The 18,778-nt window shown below is 43.6% G+C and overlaps 1 protein-coding gene across 6 annotated transcripts in view; it reads left to right on the top strand.

Moving 5' to 3' along the window:
• The window catches only part of Fmnl3 (formin like 3), a 54,846-nt gene that overhangs the window by 17,153 nt on the left and 18,915 nt on the right, over positions 1 to 18,778 (top strand). For all 6 annotated transcript variants that reach the window (XM_046435522.2, XM_046435521.2, XM_046435519.2 and 3 more), the window contains 3 exons: positions 15,461 to 15,544; positions 17,774 to 17,854; positions 18,129 to 18,205. In XM_046435522.2, the coding sequence (XP_046291478.1) occupies positions 15,461 to 15,544; positions 17,774 to 17,854; positions 18,129 to 18,205 (242 nt within the window). The remainder of the gene's footprint in view (positions 1 to 15,460; positions 15,545 to 17,773; positions 17,855 to 18,128; positions 18,206 to 18,778) is intronic.

Genomic DNA, 18,778 nt, shown 5'->3' with positions numbered 1-18,778 from the left:
CCACATAAAAATAAAATAAAGATATTGTATCCACCTAAAACTAAAAAAATAAATATTAAAAAAAGAAACTCTCTAGTACTTGTTGCCTACAGATACCCAGAGAAATGTCAAGATGGTATCATAACAGTAACAAAGCACAGTAGCTGTTTCCAAGGTCTTGGAGGCATAGGGCTTATTCCAGCCTTTTTCTGCAGCAAAGTCATATGGAGATTCCCATTGGGCTGGAGATATATATATATATATATCTCAGTTGGTAGAGTTCTTGCCTTGCATGCACAAGGCCTTGGGTTCAATTCCTGGCAACACACACACACACACACACACACAAGATTCCCATCAGTGAACCAAGAAAAGCTAAAGTATCATCTTCCCTGTCTGAAAACAGGGAGAGGGACAAGATACCAGCCCTCAAAAACTCAGCAGGTGCAGCATAGTGCTCATTCCCTTAACAAGCATTTATTGACCACTAAGAATTGTATTAAGCACCAGAGAAGTAAAGATGTCAAAGACAGTGTCTGCCCCCCAGGAGTTCAGCCTAGAGAGGGAGAAAAACACATTAAACACATAATTATAATATATAGCTGGGCAAGTGCAATGGTATAGATATACAGGGGTGCACAGAGCAGAGGTGGGGCTTGGGGGAATACTGCCTACATAAAGAAATGTTGCCAGCCAAAAGGCTAATTAGGAGTTGGACAGAAGCGTGGGAAGAGAAAGCATCCAGGTAGAGGGGACAGCATAGGCAGAAGCATCAGGTGAGACAAGCATGAGAATTTTCATGAAGCTGCTCAGTGCTGTTGAAGTGTGGTTGGAGTGGTTGAGAGTGGTTGGAAGTGAAGCTAAAGTGGTCAGGAGATATTGTATGCCACAAGGAAAAGACTGTACTTCATGCTTTTCAAAGGAATAACATGGTCAGATTTTGAGTTGTGGGCAGGTTAGCCCTGTGAGTTCCATGGGAGGGAAATCAGCATGGAGGGGAGCAGCTAGGTAGAAGGCCTTGGTAGTTTGTTATGACAGGAGCCTGATAGGAGCCTGTTGTCACAGTGGAGATCATGGGACAACATCAATTGATAGTTAAGATAAAATGTTAAAAAAGATTTCATGACATCTTGATTAGATTTTTTGTAGGTGGTGTTGTTTGTTACTGGGACTTGAACTCAGGGGTGCTTAACCACTGAGCCACATCCCCAGCTGGTTTTATATTTTATTTTGAGACAGTGTTTTGCTAAGTGGGTTTGGGCCTCGCTAAGTTGCTGAGGCTGGCTTTGAATTTGTGATTCTCCTGCCTCGGCCTCCTGAATCACTGGGATTACAGATGCACGTCACTGAGCCTGGCAACTTGATTAGATTTTAGACATTGGGCTTGTGGAGATAAGGAAGAAGGGAGCAATGCAGGATGACACCCAGGTTTCTAGTTTGCTAGATTAGTTGAATGAAGGTGTTATCAGCTAAGGAACACAGAAGAAATATCTGAGAAGAGAAAATGATGAGGCCAACCTCACACTTGTGAGGTTGCAGAATCTGTGGGCATCTGGGCAGAGTGTCTAATGAATGGTTAGATATTTAAAGCAGAATCTCTCTTTCTTTGGGGGGAGAGGTACCAGGGATTGAACTCAGGGGCACTCGCCTACTGAGCCCTATTTTGTATTTTTTTATTTAGAGACAGGGTCTCACTGAGTTGTTTAGCACCTCGCTTTTACTGAGGCGGGCTTTGAATTTTTATCCTCCTGCCTCAGCTTCCTGAGCCGCTGGGATTACAGGTGTGCCCTACCTCACCCAGCTTAAAGCTGAATCTCAAAGGAGAAACCTGGGATAGAAATGTTTGAGAGTTACCAGTGTACAGCCAAGTAAAATTTTGAGGCCTTTCTCTATATCCCCATGGACATTTCCATGCCTTTCTCTGTATTTCCAAGGACAGCACAGCCCATCAGCAATTGGGAGGGACAATTCCTATGACTTAAGTAATGTCACAAGGAACAAAACAGATTTGTTGAGTAGAGTGTTTAGTTGCAGGGAATGAAATCAGAAATTTGTGGCAAAATTGGATCTTATATTTGCAGGTTTAACCTGAGGAAGTCTAAGACAGATAGTTGGGGAAGTGAGGGATTTGAGGTTAGCCAGGATCATCAGAGATAACTTGGCAAAACCTCTAAATCTTCACAGAGAATGAAACTATGGCCCCAAAAGTTAATTGGGACTGTCTCAGATCACCCATCTACTAAAATACAAAGCCACTTAGTCCTTGACTCTATTCTGTTTCCCTGAGTTCTGGTCACAGCTTTATGATGAATCCCCTAGGTGACTGTTGGGGTCTCAGTCTTGTTTTGAAGTAACACACACCTCACAATTGCTTTAATCTAGAGAAATAGTGGATCATGCAAGATAATGGAATTATGTCCTGACTGTGTTAACCTATAGTGTTCAGTTACATCTCTCTCTCTCTCATGTGTTTTAAGTACTGTGAGATTGTATTAAACATATGTGCTGAGAAGCCAACTTGAGTAGGTCATTCCAGTTACCATTTATATGTCCTTCTGTGCCTGGCACTATGCAGATTCCTTTTCATTCATAATTTGCTTAATTTAATGGTTATAAATAAGAATTATTTTATAGATGGAGAAGCTGAGGTTCATAGAAGTTCAATAACTTTCCCACTGTCTCATGAGATGAATGTCTAAGATTCATGATGCTGCTCAGAATTTTATGACCAGGATTCAAATGCAGGTCATTCCTTGATTCCAAAGCCCATGCATGCTGTTAAATAACACACTGGAAAGTTTAAAATTCTGCTCAGGTATAAGGAATTTATCACCACATGTTGTTCAAGAGGATAGTTTCTTTATCTCTGTCCTCTGTGTAGTCTCCCTCTCCCTCTTGAACTTCAGGTGTCTGTACACATTCCTCAGTCAGCTGGTTTTACCCAGTCATTTTGGATAGGAAAGCATTGTTTAATGATCAACCAAAGCCATCAGGCAAATCCATTTGGACCTTCTAAAATTAGAAATGTGGAGGGTTTTTTTGTTTGTTTTTTAAACTTTAAAAAGCCTATATGTTGGGCTGGGGTTGTAGCTCAGTGGCAGAGTGCTTGCCTTGCATATGTGAGGCACTGGATTCGATCCTCAGCAACACATAAAATAAATAAACAAAATAAAGATATTGTGTCCATGTATAACTAAAAAAAATTTTTTTTAAAAAAAAACCTAGGGCTGGGGTCTTGGCTTAGCAGTAGAGTGCTCGCCTAGCATGTTTGAAGCCCTGGGTTTGATCCTTAGCACCACATAAAAATAAATAAATAAATAAAAGGTATTGTGTCCGACTACAACTAAAAACAAAAATAAACAAATATTAAAAAAAAAAAAAACCCAAAGCCTGTATGTTGGAGGCCATATGTTTGGATTTGAATCTGCTTTCTGTGTGATCAGGTGCCAGTTGGTTTCAGATTCTTAATTCCCTGCCTAGTTAAACAGGTACAATAACTTTTACCTGTAGTCATTGCTGAGAGCAGTAAGTGAGATAATGTGAGAAAAACGCCTGGCATATAGGAGATGCTCAGTAATGTTTGCCTCCTCATTCCTGGCCCTTGAGTGAATATGGCATTTAGGACTCCAGGAATTTTAAGAAACAGAGTCAGTATCTCTAGGTGATTGGAAAGGAACTTCAGAAGACTACAAAGAAGTATCTTTTATAGCTGGACAATCAAATGAAATATAAAAAAGCTAGGACAACTAAAAAAATTAGCATTGAGGTGTGGGGAGCCACGACTATATCTATGTCAAGCTGTTGTTTAAAGGTGCTATAGTGTTCAGAGGACAAGAGCAGCCACAGGTAGTTATGATTCCTCCCCAAGGGGATAGAAGCACTGAGGATGTATTCTCATTTGAGAGCTACTGAAAAGCAAGGAGAGACAGAGGACTATAGTGCCTTTCTTTAGCTCATACAATGTGTGACAGTTGTATGTCTGGACTGAGCCTCAGTTTACCTTTCCATAAAGTTGTGGCCCTCCCACCTAACTCTGAAAGTAGGAAGGGATTCATAAAGTTGTATGGTGGGATAATAAGCTCCTGGATATATAATAAGGCTCCTGGAAAACCAGAGCTGTGCCCAGGGCAGCATACTGGGTGAGTTGGAGTGCTGATCCTCACACAGCCTCTGCTGTCCACCTTGTCAGCCCACAGTATCTATTAAACTTCTTCAGTGTGCTAGGCATCCTTGCCTAGGAATAAATGTGTTCAAAGCTAAGTCCATACCCTCACAAGCTTACAGTATAATTCAGGAAATAATACAAGATATAAGTGATGAATAACAATATGAAAAATAAGTAATTTTCCCATGAAATCCTGTAATTAAAGGTTCTAGCATAGAAACTGGCCTAGAAAGGATGTTTATAATCTCAGCTTCCCCTTTTTTGTAAATATACAGGTTTTTCCAAGACAAAATAGGTCCCCCACTTGGCACAGTACACTGTGCATAGAAGATATTAATGCTGTTGAACCAATGATCGAATGTGATTGCTAATACAGGTAATGGCAGTAAATCCTGTAGAAGTTCAGAGGTCTGAGTTGTTGGGGGCAAATTTGATGAGGAAGGTTGCTATTGAGCTGGTTGGTCCTGAAGGATTTGTACAATTTAGAAAAGTGTGAGAAGGGCTGATGCATTTCCTTGTCTCAGAGGAGGCACTATGTGGGGTTAAAGTTAACGCTTTGGGGTCAGGCTGGGGGTCCAATCCCAGCTCTGCCACTTATTTGCTATGTGACCCTGAGCAAGTTCCACAGCCTTTCTTCGTTTCCTCACTTGTAAAATAGATAATAATTGTCTCTACTTCATTGGGGTTTTGTGAAAATTAGATAATCCAGATAGAGTGCTTATTACATTTCTGTTAATAAATGTTAGTTTTTGTCATTATTTTCATTTTGATAGTATTATCATTATTATCTTACCTTTGCCCACCTACTTACCTTAACTCATAAGACCCTTTGTTATCTCACTGCCTGCTACCTGCTGTAGTTTCCTTATAAAAACTTATTTCATTATAGCAAATCACCTACTCTTGGATTTGTTGTGGTGCTTTGTGCTTCCATGTATTTGTAAATACTGTTTCCTTGTCTAGAGTAATACCGTCTTCCCCTCTATTGCCTTTGTCTAACTCTGCTTGATGTTTAAGACTGAGTCGTGAAACATTTCTTCCAGGAAACCTTACTTGACTGGGTCTGATTAGATGTTATCTCCCTGGGTTCCCACAGTGCCATCTCCACCTGTTTCATAGCAGTGCCAATTGTGCTTACCCTAGTTCGCTCACCTACCTTGCCTCAGGATATAACTTCTTAAAGATAGTGATCACACCTAGTTTATTTTGATATTCCCAGATTCTAACTTAGTGCTTGGTGTATAGTTGTTTCCTACTAACTGATGGATTAAAAACCTAAACATAGAGCTGGGTGTGGTGGCACATGCCTGTAATCCCAGCTACTCAGGAAGCTAGGGTATGAAGATCACAAGTTAAAGGCCAGCCTGCACAATTTAACAAGACCCTGTCTCAAAATAAAAACAGAAAAGGGCTGGGGGTTGTAGCTCAGTTGCCTAGTGCATGCAAGACTGTGGATTTTATCCCCAGGACTGAGGGGGAAAAAAAAGAAACCCTAAACAAAGAAATGTAGCTCACATTATGTGTAACACCTACTAAGTAGGATCATTTACTCCATAGATTTAAGTGCTTTTTGTATTTTAACTTATTTACTTATAGCAATATTATGAGGCAAGTATTATTCCTACTTCCATTTTATAGAAGAGAAAACTGGGGCTCACAGACATTAAATTACTCCCCCCTAGGCTACATAACTAGCAAATAGGTGGAGCCAGAATTCAAACCCAGCATCCTGTAGCTCCACAGTTGTGCTTTAACCATTGCATTGTGCCTATAGGAGTGTTAACGGAGATTTGTTTTTGTTTTGTACCAGGAATTGAACCCACAGACATTTTACCACTGAGCCACATCCCCAGCCCTTTTAAAAAAAATTTTGACACAGGGCCTTGCTAAGTTGCTAAGGCTGGCTTTGAACTTGTGATCCTCCTGCTTCAGTCTCCCAAAATGCTGGGATTATAGGCATGCACCACTGCGTCCAGCATGTCACTGAGATTTGTGATAAGGATGTTTATTGAATGTCCAAGAAAAGGTGAAGAAACATTAACCATAAATCACTCCATGACACATTTCAGAATTAGTCAGTGTATGGAGAAACTGTTGTGGGTGGATCTTACCACTCACTTCTATAAACTATTTGCTAGAGAAGTGTAACTTTATCTGTTGTGAACCTCTCTGAGGCGTGATGAAGTATAAAATTTAAGGGCAAGAGGAAGGAGGGAGTATGTGTATGGAGAAACTAAATTTGCCCTGTCTTTATTGAGCACCTATTATGGTGGTTAATAGGCTGATGGTGATCCCTGTGCTGAAGAGCCTATGGTCTAGCAGGCTATAAAAAGATTGATCTGGTTAAAGAGAAAGGCAGGAAAAGAGACTTAGATTAGGCATGAACTGAAGAAAAAGTTGAGACTCCAAATGAGAAGTCAGAGTTTGCTGAAGAAAAAGCAACATATAAAGAAAATTACTGAGGCTGTAGTACAAAAGGCAGATTATAAGTGAGAGAGCCCAGAAGTAGCAAGGACAGTGATGAGAATGCTCTCTGCCAACCAGACAACCAAGGGACAGCATAAGGGACTTGGTGGTAGGAAAGGTAGTAGAAGAATCAATCAGTTTTTTTAAATTAAGTGTCTGCATATGATTCAGAGAAGAATAGGAGGTATGGGGATGTAGCTCAGTGGCAGAACACTTGCCTAGCATGCATGAATCTCTGGATTCAATCCCCAGCACTACCAAAAAAAGAAAAAAAGAAGGAAGAAGGCATAATTTCTGCCCTCAAGGAGTTTCTGTTCTAGTTATGAACAGAGGAAACACACACATAAAAAGACACTATATAGAACACATTCAGTTTGTACTAACAGGCCATGGTATCAGGGATCAGGCATTTTTCTCGATTGTTAGATTTCATTTCCAAGGTTACTTCATGGTCCAGAGTAGCTGTTGAAGTTCCAACCATTACTTCTGCATTCCAACCAACTGGAAGAAGAAAGGAAAAAAGAAGATATACTCCTTCCCTTTAATAACACTTCTCAGAGGTTGTACACATTACTATTCACATCCTACATAGTCACAAAACCATACCTAAATGCAAGGGAAGCCTTCGACTGCATATTACTAAGGAAGATGAGAGAGGTTGGGGGATAACAAGTAGGTCTCTGCCATATCATTCTTCACATATATTTATGCTTGGAGCTCAGAAGAGGGGCCTATTGTTTTAGGTTAGGTAATTTGAGTTATATAGTTATGGGTAGGGATTCTGGAGATCAGGGAAACACTAGTCACAAACAAATCCTAGGGTTAGGGAATGGAAGGAGAGCTGTCCCAGGAGGGAGTCCAGAGTAGGGGAGGATGAAGTTGATCAGAGGTGCTGGGCCAGCTTGTAGAGAATCTTCAATCAGAAACATTCTTTAAGATACTAAAAGCACCAGCCAAGGAGTTCAGATTTCTTTTGTAAATGAATAAAGAATATTTCTGAACCAAGGAGAAATGTGATCTATTTTCCATAGTTGGAAGTTCCCTTCATGTGTGCAGGAAAAGTGGGGAAGGCAGTGCTGGAAGCAGATGTGCCAGCTAAGAGGTCGTCCCATAGGCTGGGAGTGAGCAGCCAAGGCCTGGCTAGGTGGGATGGAAGAGAAGGTGCAGGCCTCGGGAAGGAGACTTACTGGGCCTCAGTGAGAGATGGGCTATGATGTGGGATAGGGAGAGATGTGACTCCAGAAATACTATGTCCTCCAAGTGCAGTTACTGCCTATTGGGCTTCCCAGGCTGGAGGACAGAGCCTCATGAAAAAAGAGTGAGGACCTTGCTTGGCTGCAACAAGATGTGAGGCTCTGCCCCAAGACTCCCTGGCTTTGGAAAACCAGCTGCCCCCAGTGGAATAGTTTCCATTCTGCGTAACTAGGGAGTGTGTGGGTCTGGCTAACCACGGGGAGGGGCTGAGGAGCCAACAAACAGATCAAGTTGCTCTGTGGTAACTTTTTAGCTAGGGCCTGGGGGCTTAGCTGGGAAACAGCAGTTCTCCTATCTGAGATTGTATACTTCTTGACTGGTAGGTGACCTGTGGTTTCATCCCAGATCAAGTTACCTGTGGAGGTTACCTGATGTCAGGTGTGAGGTCAACAGTGGGGCAGAGGGTAGAACTGGTACTTTGTTGGCATTGGGGACATGGTCAACTTCCTTTGCCTTCTCAACATCCAACAGAGGAATCTTCCAGGGTAAAGAAGAGTCCTCAAGAGTGTAATTGAATTTAGAAAAAGCCATCTCTTTGTCTGGGTGATGCTGGCCTTCTAGGACCTCTCCTTCATTTGACTTCCCTGGTGTGAATTGCAGAGCTCAGCCGGAGACATCTGGCTAATCCATTTCTTTTTCCTGCAGGCTGCTCAGGAACTTGGCCCATGATTGCTCAGCAAGTCATTTCTGGTTATAGAGTCATCAGTGACCACAGAAGCACGTTCTCCAGACATGGCTTTAAGCCTGGCAGTTTGTCCCCAAAATGGCTTCAAGCTATTGCAGACACTTTTTTTGGGGGGGGGAGGTACTGAGGATTGAACCCAGGGGTACTTATCCACTAAGCCATATCCCTGGCTCTTTTTTATATTTTGTTTAGAGAAAGGGTCTCGCTGAGTTGCTTAGGGTCTCAGTAAGTTGCTGAGGCTGGCTCTGAACTGGTGATCCTCCTGCCTTAGCCTCTAGAACTGCTGGGATTACAGGAATGTGCCACTACAACTGGCTGATGATGCCTTCTGTTATAAGGAATCTGAGCAACTTTCCCAGACATCTAACAGAGCAGCCCTAGAGAAATCTGCACTCGTGGCTAGAATTGTGATGAACCCATGTGCTCCCGTACACAAGGTCCTATTCAGAGGGAGAAGGGGAACAGTGGGGAGCTGCGCTGTTGAGGCTGTGGAGTTTGACAGAAAGGAACTGGAGGCCTACAATCCAGGGAGGCCCTACATTGTTAGAACTCTGTGTCATGAAGGGGACTGCTTGGAGTATTTACTCCCATTCTACCAAGGCGGAGAGGGGTTGCCTGTCTTGTTAGTGTGTTTGACTGTTCCAGTGATTTTCCTTCTGCTCTAGGATAGATAATTCTTCACCCAGAACCTTTTGCAGATGATTCGGGCTCATTCTAGACTGTCTCAAATTCTCCAAACCCAAGCTCTGGAGAGGAGCATAACAGGAGGATGGGAGGGAGGCTGGCAAGAAGAGCAGGTTTGAGCTTAATCTCCCCAGTGTGGCAACAAAGCCAGCTTTGGATCTGTTGGTTCTGCAGTGAGATATGGCCATCTGTCCATTCCTTCTTCTCCCCTGTGCTACTCCAGCCAGTCATGGGTCTGGGGAAAAGTGTGGGTGTTTGGAGGGGCTGCTGTACTTCCCGTGTCTGAACCTTTTTTAATTTTAGCTCTTGGCCCTTTGATCAAACTCTGATTTTTTTGGTTTCCCTTTGACAGGATTGCAGTTTTGCGGGGGAATTAGGAGAAGTTGTGCTAAAACAAGATAAACAGTGACGTGGAGGTGGCAGCGTTGTAGGCCATGGGCTGGGCTGGCTGACTGGCCAGCCTGCTGTCTGGGAGGGCTGGATGGAAGAGTACTCCCGCCCTGCACACTGGCCAGCTGGCTTGTGTTAGAGCACTGGCTGAAAATAACTCTCATTGTCTGGGAGCTGCTACTGTGGCAGACTGTGTCTGCTAAGGAGCCAAGCTGGAGGAGTTGGTGCCTTCTATCTCCTTGAGTCCTCACCCTTTGGGAGTAGTGCCCAGCTTTGCCCACTGCCCACCAGTAGACACATGGAGGGCAGGCTGAACTATTCTGACTTTCTTTCCTTTGTGCCTTGGGTTGCTTTCTTCATCCCTGGCCTGGGGGGCAGATTTGTTGTGTGAGGGGGATCCTTCTGCAGTAGCTTCCTGGACTCCCATGCATTGTGCCTCCTCACTGCTTTCCACCTCTGCTCATCTTTCCAGTGGGCTGATCGGCAGATGCCAGGGAGGGCTTAGCAGGAGCTTCGGCCAGGGGCTTAGTGGCAGGTTGAGAAGCATAAGGAACCTCACTTCACCTGTGGAGTCTTTCTAGATTTCAGCTCCCCAGGGATCTCCATCCCTGTGGGTTGAGCACAGGAGCTGAGGCTTTCCCACTGGGAGATAGTCCAATCATAGCAAACTTGATAGAAAGTGGTTCTAAGAAAGAAGGCATAAATAGAATCACTAACTCACTTTCTTCTGTATTTGCTCAAAATAAATGACCTCTTTGCTGGCCTTCTCTAAAACCTCCACAATCCCTTTCATAGGAACATTTCAGAAGTCTTTCTGCCTTTCTCTCAGAGGAGCTATGCCATATTTATCTCTGTTCCTAAGATTTATCATGATCAACTAGAACCAACAGAGACAGCTGAATAGGGAATTTTTGGTGGTTCCTATTTCTGTTACTTGGGTTTTCCCCAGGCGGGAGAAGACTGGCAGAGTAGGGGTAAGTCCCAGAGCAGGGCCTACAACTTTGAAGGAAACTCCAAACCCCACCAGCATTTCCCTTCTCCTGCAGTGGGCAGGAAATGGGGAGGGGCTAAGTAGCCTGGGGGTGCAGAGCAGGAAGGAGAAAGGAACCTCTGTGGCCAGAGCTACCTCCCTCTCCTGTGGCTTCACTGGGGCCAACAGGGATCAGGTAGGGAGTAAGGAAACTTTGCTGGCGGGACTGGGCCCTTGCTCACATGGAACCCACCAAGCAGGCAATCTGCCTGGCCTCCAATTTGCAGTAAGCTAGTGCAGCCCTGCTGGAGGAACATCAGATCCATGCCTTTTGGCTTCTTCCTGTTATGGGTTTTTATTACCAGGCTTCTTGCTGGTTCCCTCTGACTTAGGAATCAGTCCCAGAGTTGCTTTCAGTTTGAGTTCATCTTCCCCTTCTCCTCTTGTTTGGTATTGTGACTGTTTGGATTGTGACTTGTCTCCTCTACTCCATCTTTCTTTCCTAACTCCAAGGATGGTACTATTCAAATTGCCTACTAGTCTTATATGAAACAGAGGGATCAAAGAAGGAGTAAAAGATTACTCTGTAGCCAGAGTGTTGAAACAATTGCTGAAGGAGAGACAGGAGCAGAGATAGATAAGCCAGAAGCAAGAAGACAGGTCCCTAGATGTCAGACATTGTACGGATTTTTGGGGAAGAAGTAGAGAACTGTGTCAACACCCACAGTGTTCCAGACATATGTTGTTTATCATTTGACCCTCATAAAGCCCTGTGAAGTAGTGAAATTATTTCCAATTTATGGATGAATTCACTGAGGTTCCATAGTTATTTTGGGCCCTCTGGCTCCATATTCAGTGCCTTATCCTCTCCAACACAGCTACTGCCTTCCTTGTTTAGTGAGGCTCTCACTGAGGAGTTAAGAAGAACTTCACAAATGGTAGAGAAACAAGCCTTTGACTGAGACCAGAATCGTGTCAGCATTGCTCTCTGGCTGTTTCCAGAACTCAGGAAGTTGCCCTTCCGAAGGGTAGAGTGGCTTCCTCAGGACACTGGAGCCCTGCCATCATGCATATTATCAGGTGGAGTAGGAGCCTTGGTTCCTTGTCTGGCAGGAAAAGAACTGTCCTGGTTCTGCTGCGTTGGCTGGTAGCTCCCCCCATAGTTGGTAACCCACTTTTGAGAATGCTGGAGGTTGGGGATTACCCCCTACCTATCTTCTTCTCATCATACTTTAGCCCTCCCTGAAGAAGCAGAGAAGGCTGGGACCACTGTCCAGAAAGTGCCACCAAAGTTCTAAGACAAAAGGATATGGGCATATGGTCAGGGCTGTTTCCTGTTTCTGCCACTTGTTTTCAACTCCAGGAGTCCATTTTTCTGAGACACTAAAGTTTGACTAGGTCCCTGATTTGTCTCTTCTATGTTTTCAGATTAGGGTTCCCAAAGGGTATGATTTTGTCCATTCTTGAAGCCCAGAGAGGATCAAGCATTTCATCATCAGTTCACCCGGTGAGGAAGTATGATGCTGTGGCAACTGACAGTGTTGGCCATGATAGGAAGCTGGCATAGACAGGACATGAGTGAGGTCTGCCATAGTAGCAACAGGCTATCCCTCCCTCTCCCAACAGCTTCTTCCAGGGGAGACAACAGCAAACTATTTCCATGGCACATTCTTGGGAGAAGCCGTCAGATGACATTGATGTGCTTAGGATATGCACAGCCAGGACCAGCCCTAGTGACTGTGTCTACTCAGTTCTGTCTTGTGTTCTGCTAGTAGAATCCTGGCCCCAGGTAGACTTAGAGATCAGCTCTGGGCCTGCCTTAGACCTTTGGGTTCCTATTTGTTAAGGTTTCCTGCTCCTGTCCTGTTATCTAAACAAACATATTGAGATTGGCCCTTAGCAAAGCAGTTCCAAGGAGAACATGGACTTTACATTTGCCCCTCCTGCTGTTAACTGCACAGGCTGTGGGGAGGACTGTTAGCCCCTTTCCTGTGGACGTTAAGGCAGAGTGGTGGGGAGAGGTGCTATGAGGCAGTCTTCTCCCCTTCTTTCCTCCTCTTGCCTTCTACACTTCTCTTCCACTTGTAAAATCCAACCAGAGACCTCAACCCTGCTTCCTTTTTGGAGGCATAGTGACCCTGTTTCTATCTAGTATCCCAGAGCTATCTAGGGCCTCTTTCCTCGTGGTTCCCCTACCCCCCAGAACTGAACTAAGGACCTTGCTATGCGCTCTGCCACTGAGCTAAATCCTCTACCCCTACCTGGTGCCTCTTAACCCTCAACTTACCCTAAACTTATCTTCAGCTTACCCTCCACTAGGTGCATGCCAGCATGAGAGTCTATAAAAATAGACATGGTTTCTTAGGAGTGAAATGAGCACCCAGTTGGTTTAATCATATGTGAGATAAGTACAAGATAAATAGATAGTATGGTAAATAAGTGATATTTAAGGATCTCCTCTCAATCCCTTAGAAAATGGAGGACCCCCTTCCAGTATTCTGCTTCTGGAATAATGCAGGGCCTATGTGACTTCTCCAGCCCTGGCACACATAATTCATGTCCCCAGGGATGAGGATGTCAAGGAGTAGGTAGAAGTAAACCAAGTGGTCATGCTTGGATTACCAGGGAGTGGGAACTGGACACAGAGCAGTAGGCAGAGGAGATAGATGAAAGGTTGGCTCTCCAGGAGGCTCGGGAAAGACTAGATCCTTGAAAAGTCATGTGGCTTTTCAGATGGCTGTGGCACTTCAAATGAGGGGTCATATTTGATTTAGGTCTGTGGGCAAGGTGCAATGATCTGAGCAAAGTGTCAGACTGCTTAAGAGGCATGGGTGGGACCTGGCCCAGGTAGCCCTACTGATGAGAGGGGAGAAGTGGCTGCAGGGAATGCGGGAGGGGAAAGTAGGCTGGCCTCTCTCACATACTTTACTCAGTCTGTTCATTTAGCAAATAGTAATGTAATAAAATAAAATGATTCCTAGGCTCTCCTTTAGTATTCTACATTAGAGTATCTCAAGGAGGGTTCTTGATAGTGCTCTGTCTTGTGTGGGTGGGTGTGGGTGGGTGCGTGTGTGTGTGTGCATGTTACTACAGATTGAACCCAGGAGCATTTTGCCTCAGAACTATATCCCCAGCCCTTTGTTAATTTTTATTCTGAAACAGGGTCTTGCTAAGTTGCTGAGGTTGTCCTCAAATTTGTGATCCTCTTGCCTCAGCCTCCTGAGTCACTGGGATTATAGTAACATCTGGCTACTGCTGTGTCTTAATTGGGAGAGGGATCATAAGAATACTACTAATACACAATTATGTAGTTTATGCAGATATCTCTATGTTGACAAATTGTTCTCTAGCTTCTCTATTTGGCCAGATTTTAATGACTCATTTAACATTTGCTATATTATCTATTAGTGAAATTAAATTATGATTGATACAATTTCTGAAGAACTTCTGAGATTTGGTTTTAAACTTAACTTTACTGCTTTTGTTTCATAATTGACTATCAAACTGTTTTACCCCTAAATTTTTATTTTAAAACGTCTTCAAAAATAATCCCATGCTGTTTAATAAATACAGCCATTTATTATTAGATTAAAAAAAGAATACTACTAATACTACTAATACTTGAAGTTCTAAACTTTTGTAAAAATGTTTCTAAAAATATTTGAGCAGTTTACTTTGCACATATGTTCTTCTCATTCACTTGCATCCTGATTCAGGAAAAGAGGTAAAGTGGCTATATATATAAAATAGATAGATAGATAGTCTCTGGGTGACTCAGAGAACCTGCCTGTGCAAGTGTGTGATATAGGAAAGTTATCCATCTTGCAGGTGGAAAACCAAATTGAAAGTTGCTGCTTTAAATTGGTTGCTTTCAAAGTTTTTTTTTCTTTAAAAAAGTTCTTTTAGTTGTTGATGGACCTTTATTTTATTCATTTATTTTTATGTAGTGCTGAGAATTGAACCTAGTGCCTCACACATGCTAGGCAGGTGCTCTACTACTGAACCAGAACCCCAGCCAGCTTTTAAAATTTTGACCTGTTTCATGTTAAGTACATTTTACAGCATGACCTATGTGCCTGTGAAATATATATATATATATATATATATATATATATATATATATATATATATATATACATGAAATATATGAAATGGAAGCATCATGAAAGATTGTTTATGCTCCCTTTGCAATAAGTCCTGTTTTCTTCTATCCTATTCCAAATTTAAATTTTTTTTAGTTGTAGATGGACACAACACCTTTATTTTTTATATATATATATTTTAGTTGTAGTGGACATAATACCTTTATTTCATTTATTTTTATGTGGTGCTGAGGATCGGCCCAATGCCTGGTACATGGTAGGTGAGCGCTCTACCACTAAGCCAGAACCCCAGCCCCATTCTAATTTTTCTCTTTTTTTCAGTATTGAGGATTGAATCTAGGGGTACTCTACCACTGAGCTGCATTCCAAGCCCTTTTTATTTTCTTTTGAGATGGAGTCTGTTAAATTGCCCAGTCTGGCCTTGAACTTGTGATCCTCCTGTCTCAGCCACCTGAGTAGCTGGGATTATAGTTATGTACCACCCCACCTGGCTCTGTTCTATTTAAATCTTTTCATTTTAATGGAAATAAAGTTAATATTGATTCAATAAATTGGTTCCACAACCTGTTTTAGAAAACCTTGCTCAGCCAAACTCAACTAATAACAATGGGAAGGCAGGAGGATTGTCTCTCCCTTCAGAGCCTAACTTATCAGCAACAGTCATGATGAAGTCTGATGGCATAGGAGGGGAAGGTATGGCAGTCTAGCCTTTCTGTCCTCCAATGGGGGAGGTTTCAGCCTGTTGACTCAGCTTTTCTCCTCAGAGCTCCATGAACCTGCCTCCTGACAAGGCCCGGCTCCTGCGGCAGTATGACAATGAGAAGAAATGGGATCTGATCTGTGACCAGGTACAGGTTGGAAACAGCAGGGAGGTGGGGAGTTGCACAGGGCTGGACAAGGTGATAGGTAGCAAGGTCAAAGGCATCATCTGCAGCACTGACCAGGGCTTGGCCTTAGTCTATGCTGATTTTCTGTTCTAAGGAGACACAGCTGATAGGCCAGTCTCCCACACAGGGCTCTCCTAATTTTTCCCAATGGACAGTGGTGTCAAAGTATGTAGGGCTAGCTGTGGAGCAGGTTGTTAGTTTTACCAGCAGAGCCTGTTTCTGCCTTTCCCAAGGGTCAGGGTTCTGCCTGGTAGGGTATCCCAGAAGAACCTTTATCTCCCTCTGCTCCAGACTTTACAAATAGCAGGGAGTATCTCAGTATATACAGGCCTCTAGGAATGAGGCACCTCAGTCCTCGAGTGTTCTGTTCCCAAATCTGAGAATAGTCGAGGACTGCAGCTGTCTCTATATGAATAGTGTTTAGAGCTGGAAGAAAAGAGAGATCATTGTTTTGCTCAGAACCAAGGTTTTCTAACATCTACCACTTGACTCTTTACCCTGCACATATTTAAGGTCCCAAGTCTTTGAACTCAGCCTGACTGCAAGGCTGAGAGAGCTGACTTCTTTATCTCTTGGTATATATCAAAGTAACTGGCACAGAGTATGGGCAGTGTGTTTACCTGACACCTTGCCGTGGAGTTTTCTCACCAATAAATTTATTATTTCTTTTCAAGCTCTGAACAAAATCATAATTACTAATGTTTTTTGAATGCTGATTGTGTTATCACATTCTCTATACATATTAAACGGTCTCATTGCATTCTCACAAAAACATGTTAAGGAAGGCACTGGTTGCATTTTATAGATAAAGAATCCAAGGGTTTATAACCTGCCTAATGCTAGGAAGTGGTGGAGGCAGGATTGGGCTAGGGCAAGCAGGTGCCAAGTCTTTGCTACCTATTCTGTTCCACTGCCTCTCAAGTCATGCTGCTTGACCTGAGCTAGAATTATGATACAGATGTCCCAGTTCAAGCTCCTCCTCCTCCTCCTCCTCCTCCTCCTCCTCCTCCTCCAATGAGTCTGGTTTCCTTGCTTTCTGCATTTAAGAAGAGTTGGTTAGCACCTTCTTGGGTTTGGGAGCACAACAGCCCTTAATACTGAGATTCTCTAATTGCTGATCTCTCAATCTTTTTCTTTTTTTGTGGGAGCTGCTGGGGTGCTTTACCACTGAGCTTCATCCCAAGTCCTTTTTTTAAAAGTATTTTTAATTGTAGGTAGACACAATACCTTTATTTTTTATTTATTCATATGTGGTGCTGAGGATTGAACCCAGCACCTCACACACACTAGGCAGGCATTCTGCCACTGAGCCACAACCCTAGTCCCCATCCCCAGTCCTTTTTATTTTAAGACAGGGTCTCATTAAGTTGCTAAGGGTCTTACTAAGTTGCTGAGGCTGGCCTTGACCTTGAAATCCTCCTGCCTCAGCCTCCTGGGTCTCTGGGATTACAGGCGTGTGCACACACACACACACACACACACACACGCTCAAGATCATGTGATTATTTCAGCTTTCTCAGATTTTTCTTTCCTTTTTTTCCCCTCTTTCATTTGTTTTCAAGTCTGCTTTTCTAACATTACATCATTCGCCTGGACCCCTTCTGGCCCTTCCACCCCAAGTTCATTTATCTCAGTTGTGGATTCCCTTTTCAAACCAGAATGCTAAATTGTTTTCTGAATTTCCTATTGGGTCAAATGAGCTGGTTGAGTCAAAGTAGGGGGGGCATAGTTCTGTGCCCTGTGTAGAGGGGATTGAGAAGTGATCTTGCTGAGGAGCAACCTTCAGCATTTGAGGTTGTTTTGGATCACTGGGGCCCGGGGCCTGGGCAAGTAGCAAAAAGTGCATTTGTAGCCCTGAACTGTTACCACTGCAAAACCAATCCAGTCCCAACTGCAGAGTTTGGAGCTGTGAAAGCTGAGTTCTGTAAGGCTCTGTAATATTTTGTGTATTATTCCCAGTTCTGAAACCCCACATCTTTTTAGCAAGTAACAGGCTAAAGAAGATTGCAACAGGTGTGATAAGGCAAAGAACCCCAACCATGATATAGGCAATGCTAAGGACAGGTGCCAACTGGGAGACTGAGTCTCCCCAGGTTGAGCATTGTAGGCACTCTTCTTCCTTAGTTTCCTTGTTTTATCCTGTGATTCTGTGCATGCACATAATTACACATATGTACATTCTTCTTATAGGAACGATTTCAGGTGAAAAATCCTCCCCATACTTATATCCAGAAACTCCAGAGCTTCTTGGACCCCAGTGTAACTCGGAAGGTAAAGTATGGAAATAGTGGGACCCTGTCTTGTTGCCCTTCATAGCTCTGTGGGGTTTGGGCTCAAACCCTTTGCCATGGGGGTTAGGACATCTTCTGAGCAATGGAAGGTGGATTTCTGGGCTCTGAGGCTAGGGGCCTGGACTAGCTGCCCAGTACTGGAGGGGAGGTCTATAATTGGACCCTTGTACCCCCTCCATTTCCTGTTCTGCCCTTTTTCTTGTACTGTAAGTTGGATGGGGGGACATTAATGACAGAAGATTCCATGTTTACAGAAGTTCAGGAGGAGAGTGCAAGAGTCGACCAAAGTACTAAGGGAACTAGAGATTTCACTTCGCACCAACCACATTGGGTAAGTCAGATTTGGCCATCCCGGCCTTTCCACCTGGTCCCAGGTGTTGCCTACCACACCGAAGATGATTTGCTTATTTATCTTCCTGCCATAGGACAAAGTAGCCTCTTGAATGGTTCTTTGCTCCCCAGAGCATTACGCTGTGCCTTTCTGGCTTTTCTTCCCTTCAGCTCTGCTAGCAGCTGATTGGATGCTTCAGGCAAGCGTGGGGCCTCTCCTGGGTCCTCAGTCTGTGGCTTTGAGTGGAAGACATTCCCACAACAGCTGAGAATGGAGTCTGCCTGTGGCCTGGTGCTGGGCCAAGGAGGGCCCAGAGAAGTCTGAGGGTGGGGGAAACATACTCCAGTGGGTAGCTGAGACCTAGTTTTTATTCAGCAACTCTTTGCACTTTTTAGCACCCAGAAGGTTATTTGCTTAGTTGGGTGAAAACAGTCTTAGTTCGTGAGGAGAGGAAGCTTCCTAAAGCACCAGGAAAGATGTAAAGTAGTGCGGCCAGGAGTTGAATGTTTCCTGTATTCATAGAGCCTGTGTTGCCAACCCATTGAGAGGGCCCTCAGGATCTGTGTGAGTCTT

The sequence above is a fragment of the Marmota monax genome, unplaced genomic scaffold (genome assembly GCF_021218885.2).
Source record: "Marmota monax isolate L192 unplaced genomic scaffold, Marmota_monax_Labrador192_F-V1.1 WCK01_AAM20220418_F8-fsc00012, whole genome shotgun sequence".
NCBI classification, from domain to species: Eukaryota; Metazoa; Chordata; class Mammalia; order Rodentia; family Sciuridae; genus Marmota; species Marmota monax.
Note: the sequence above shows the minus strand (reverse complement) of the source record. Positions and strands in the feature narration are given on the sequence as shown.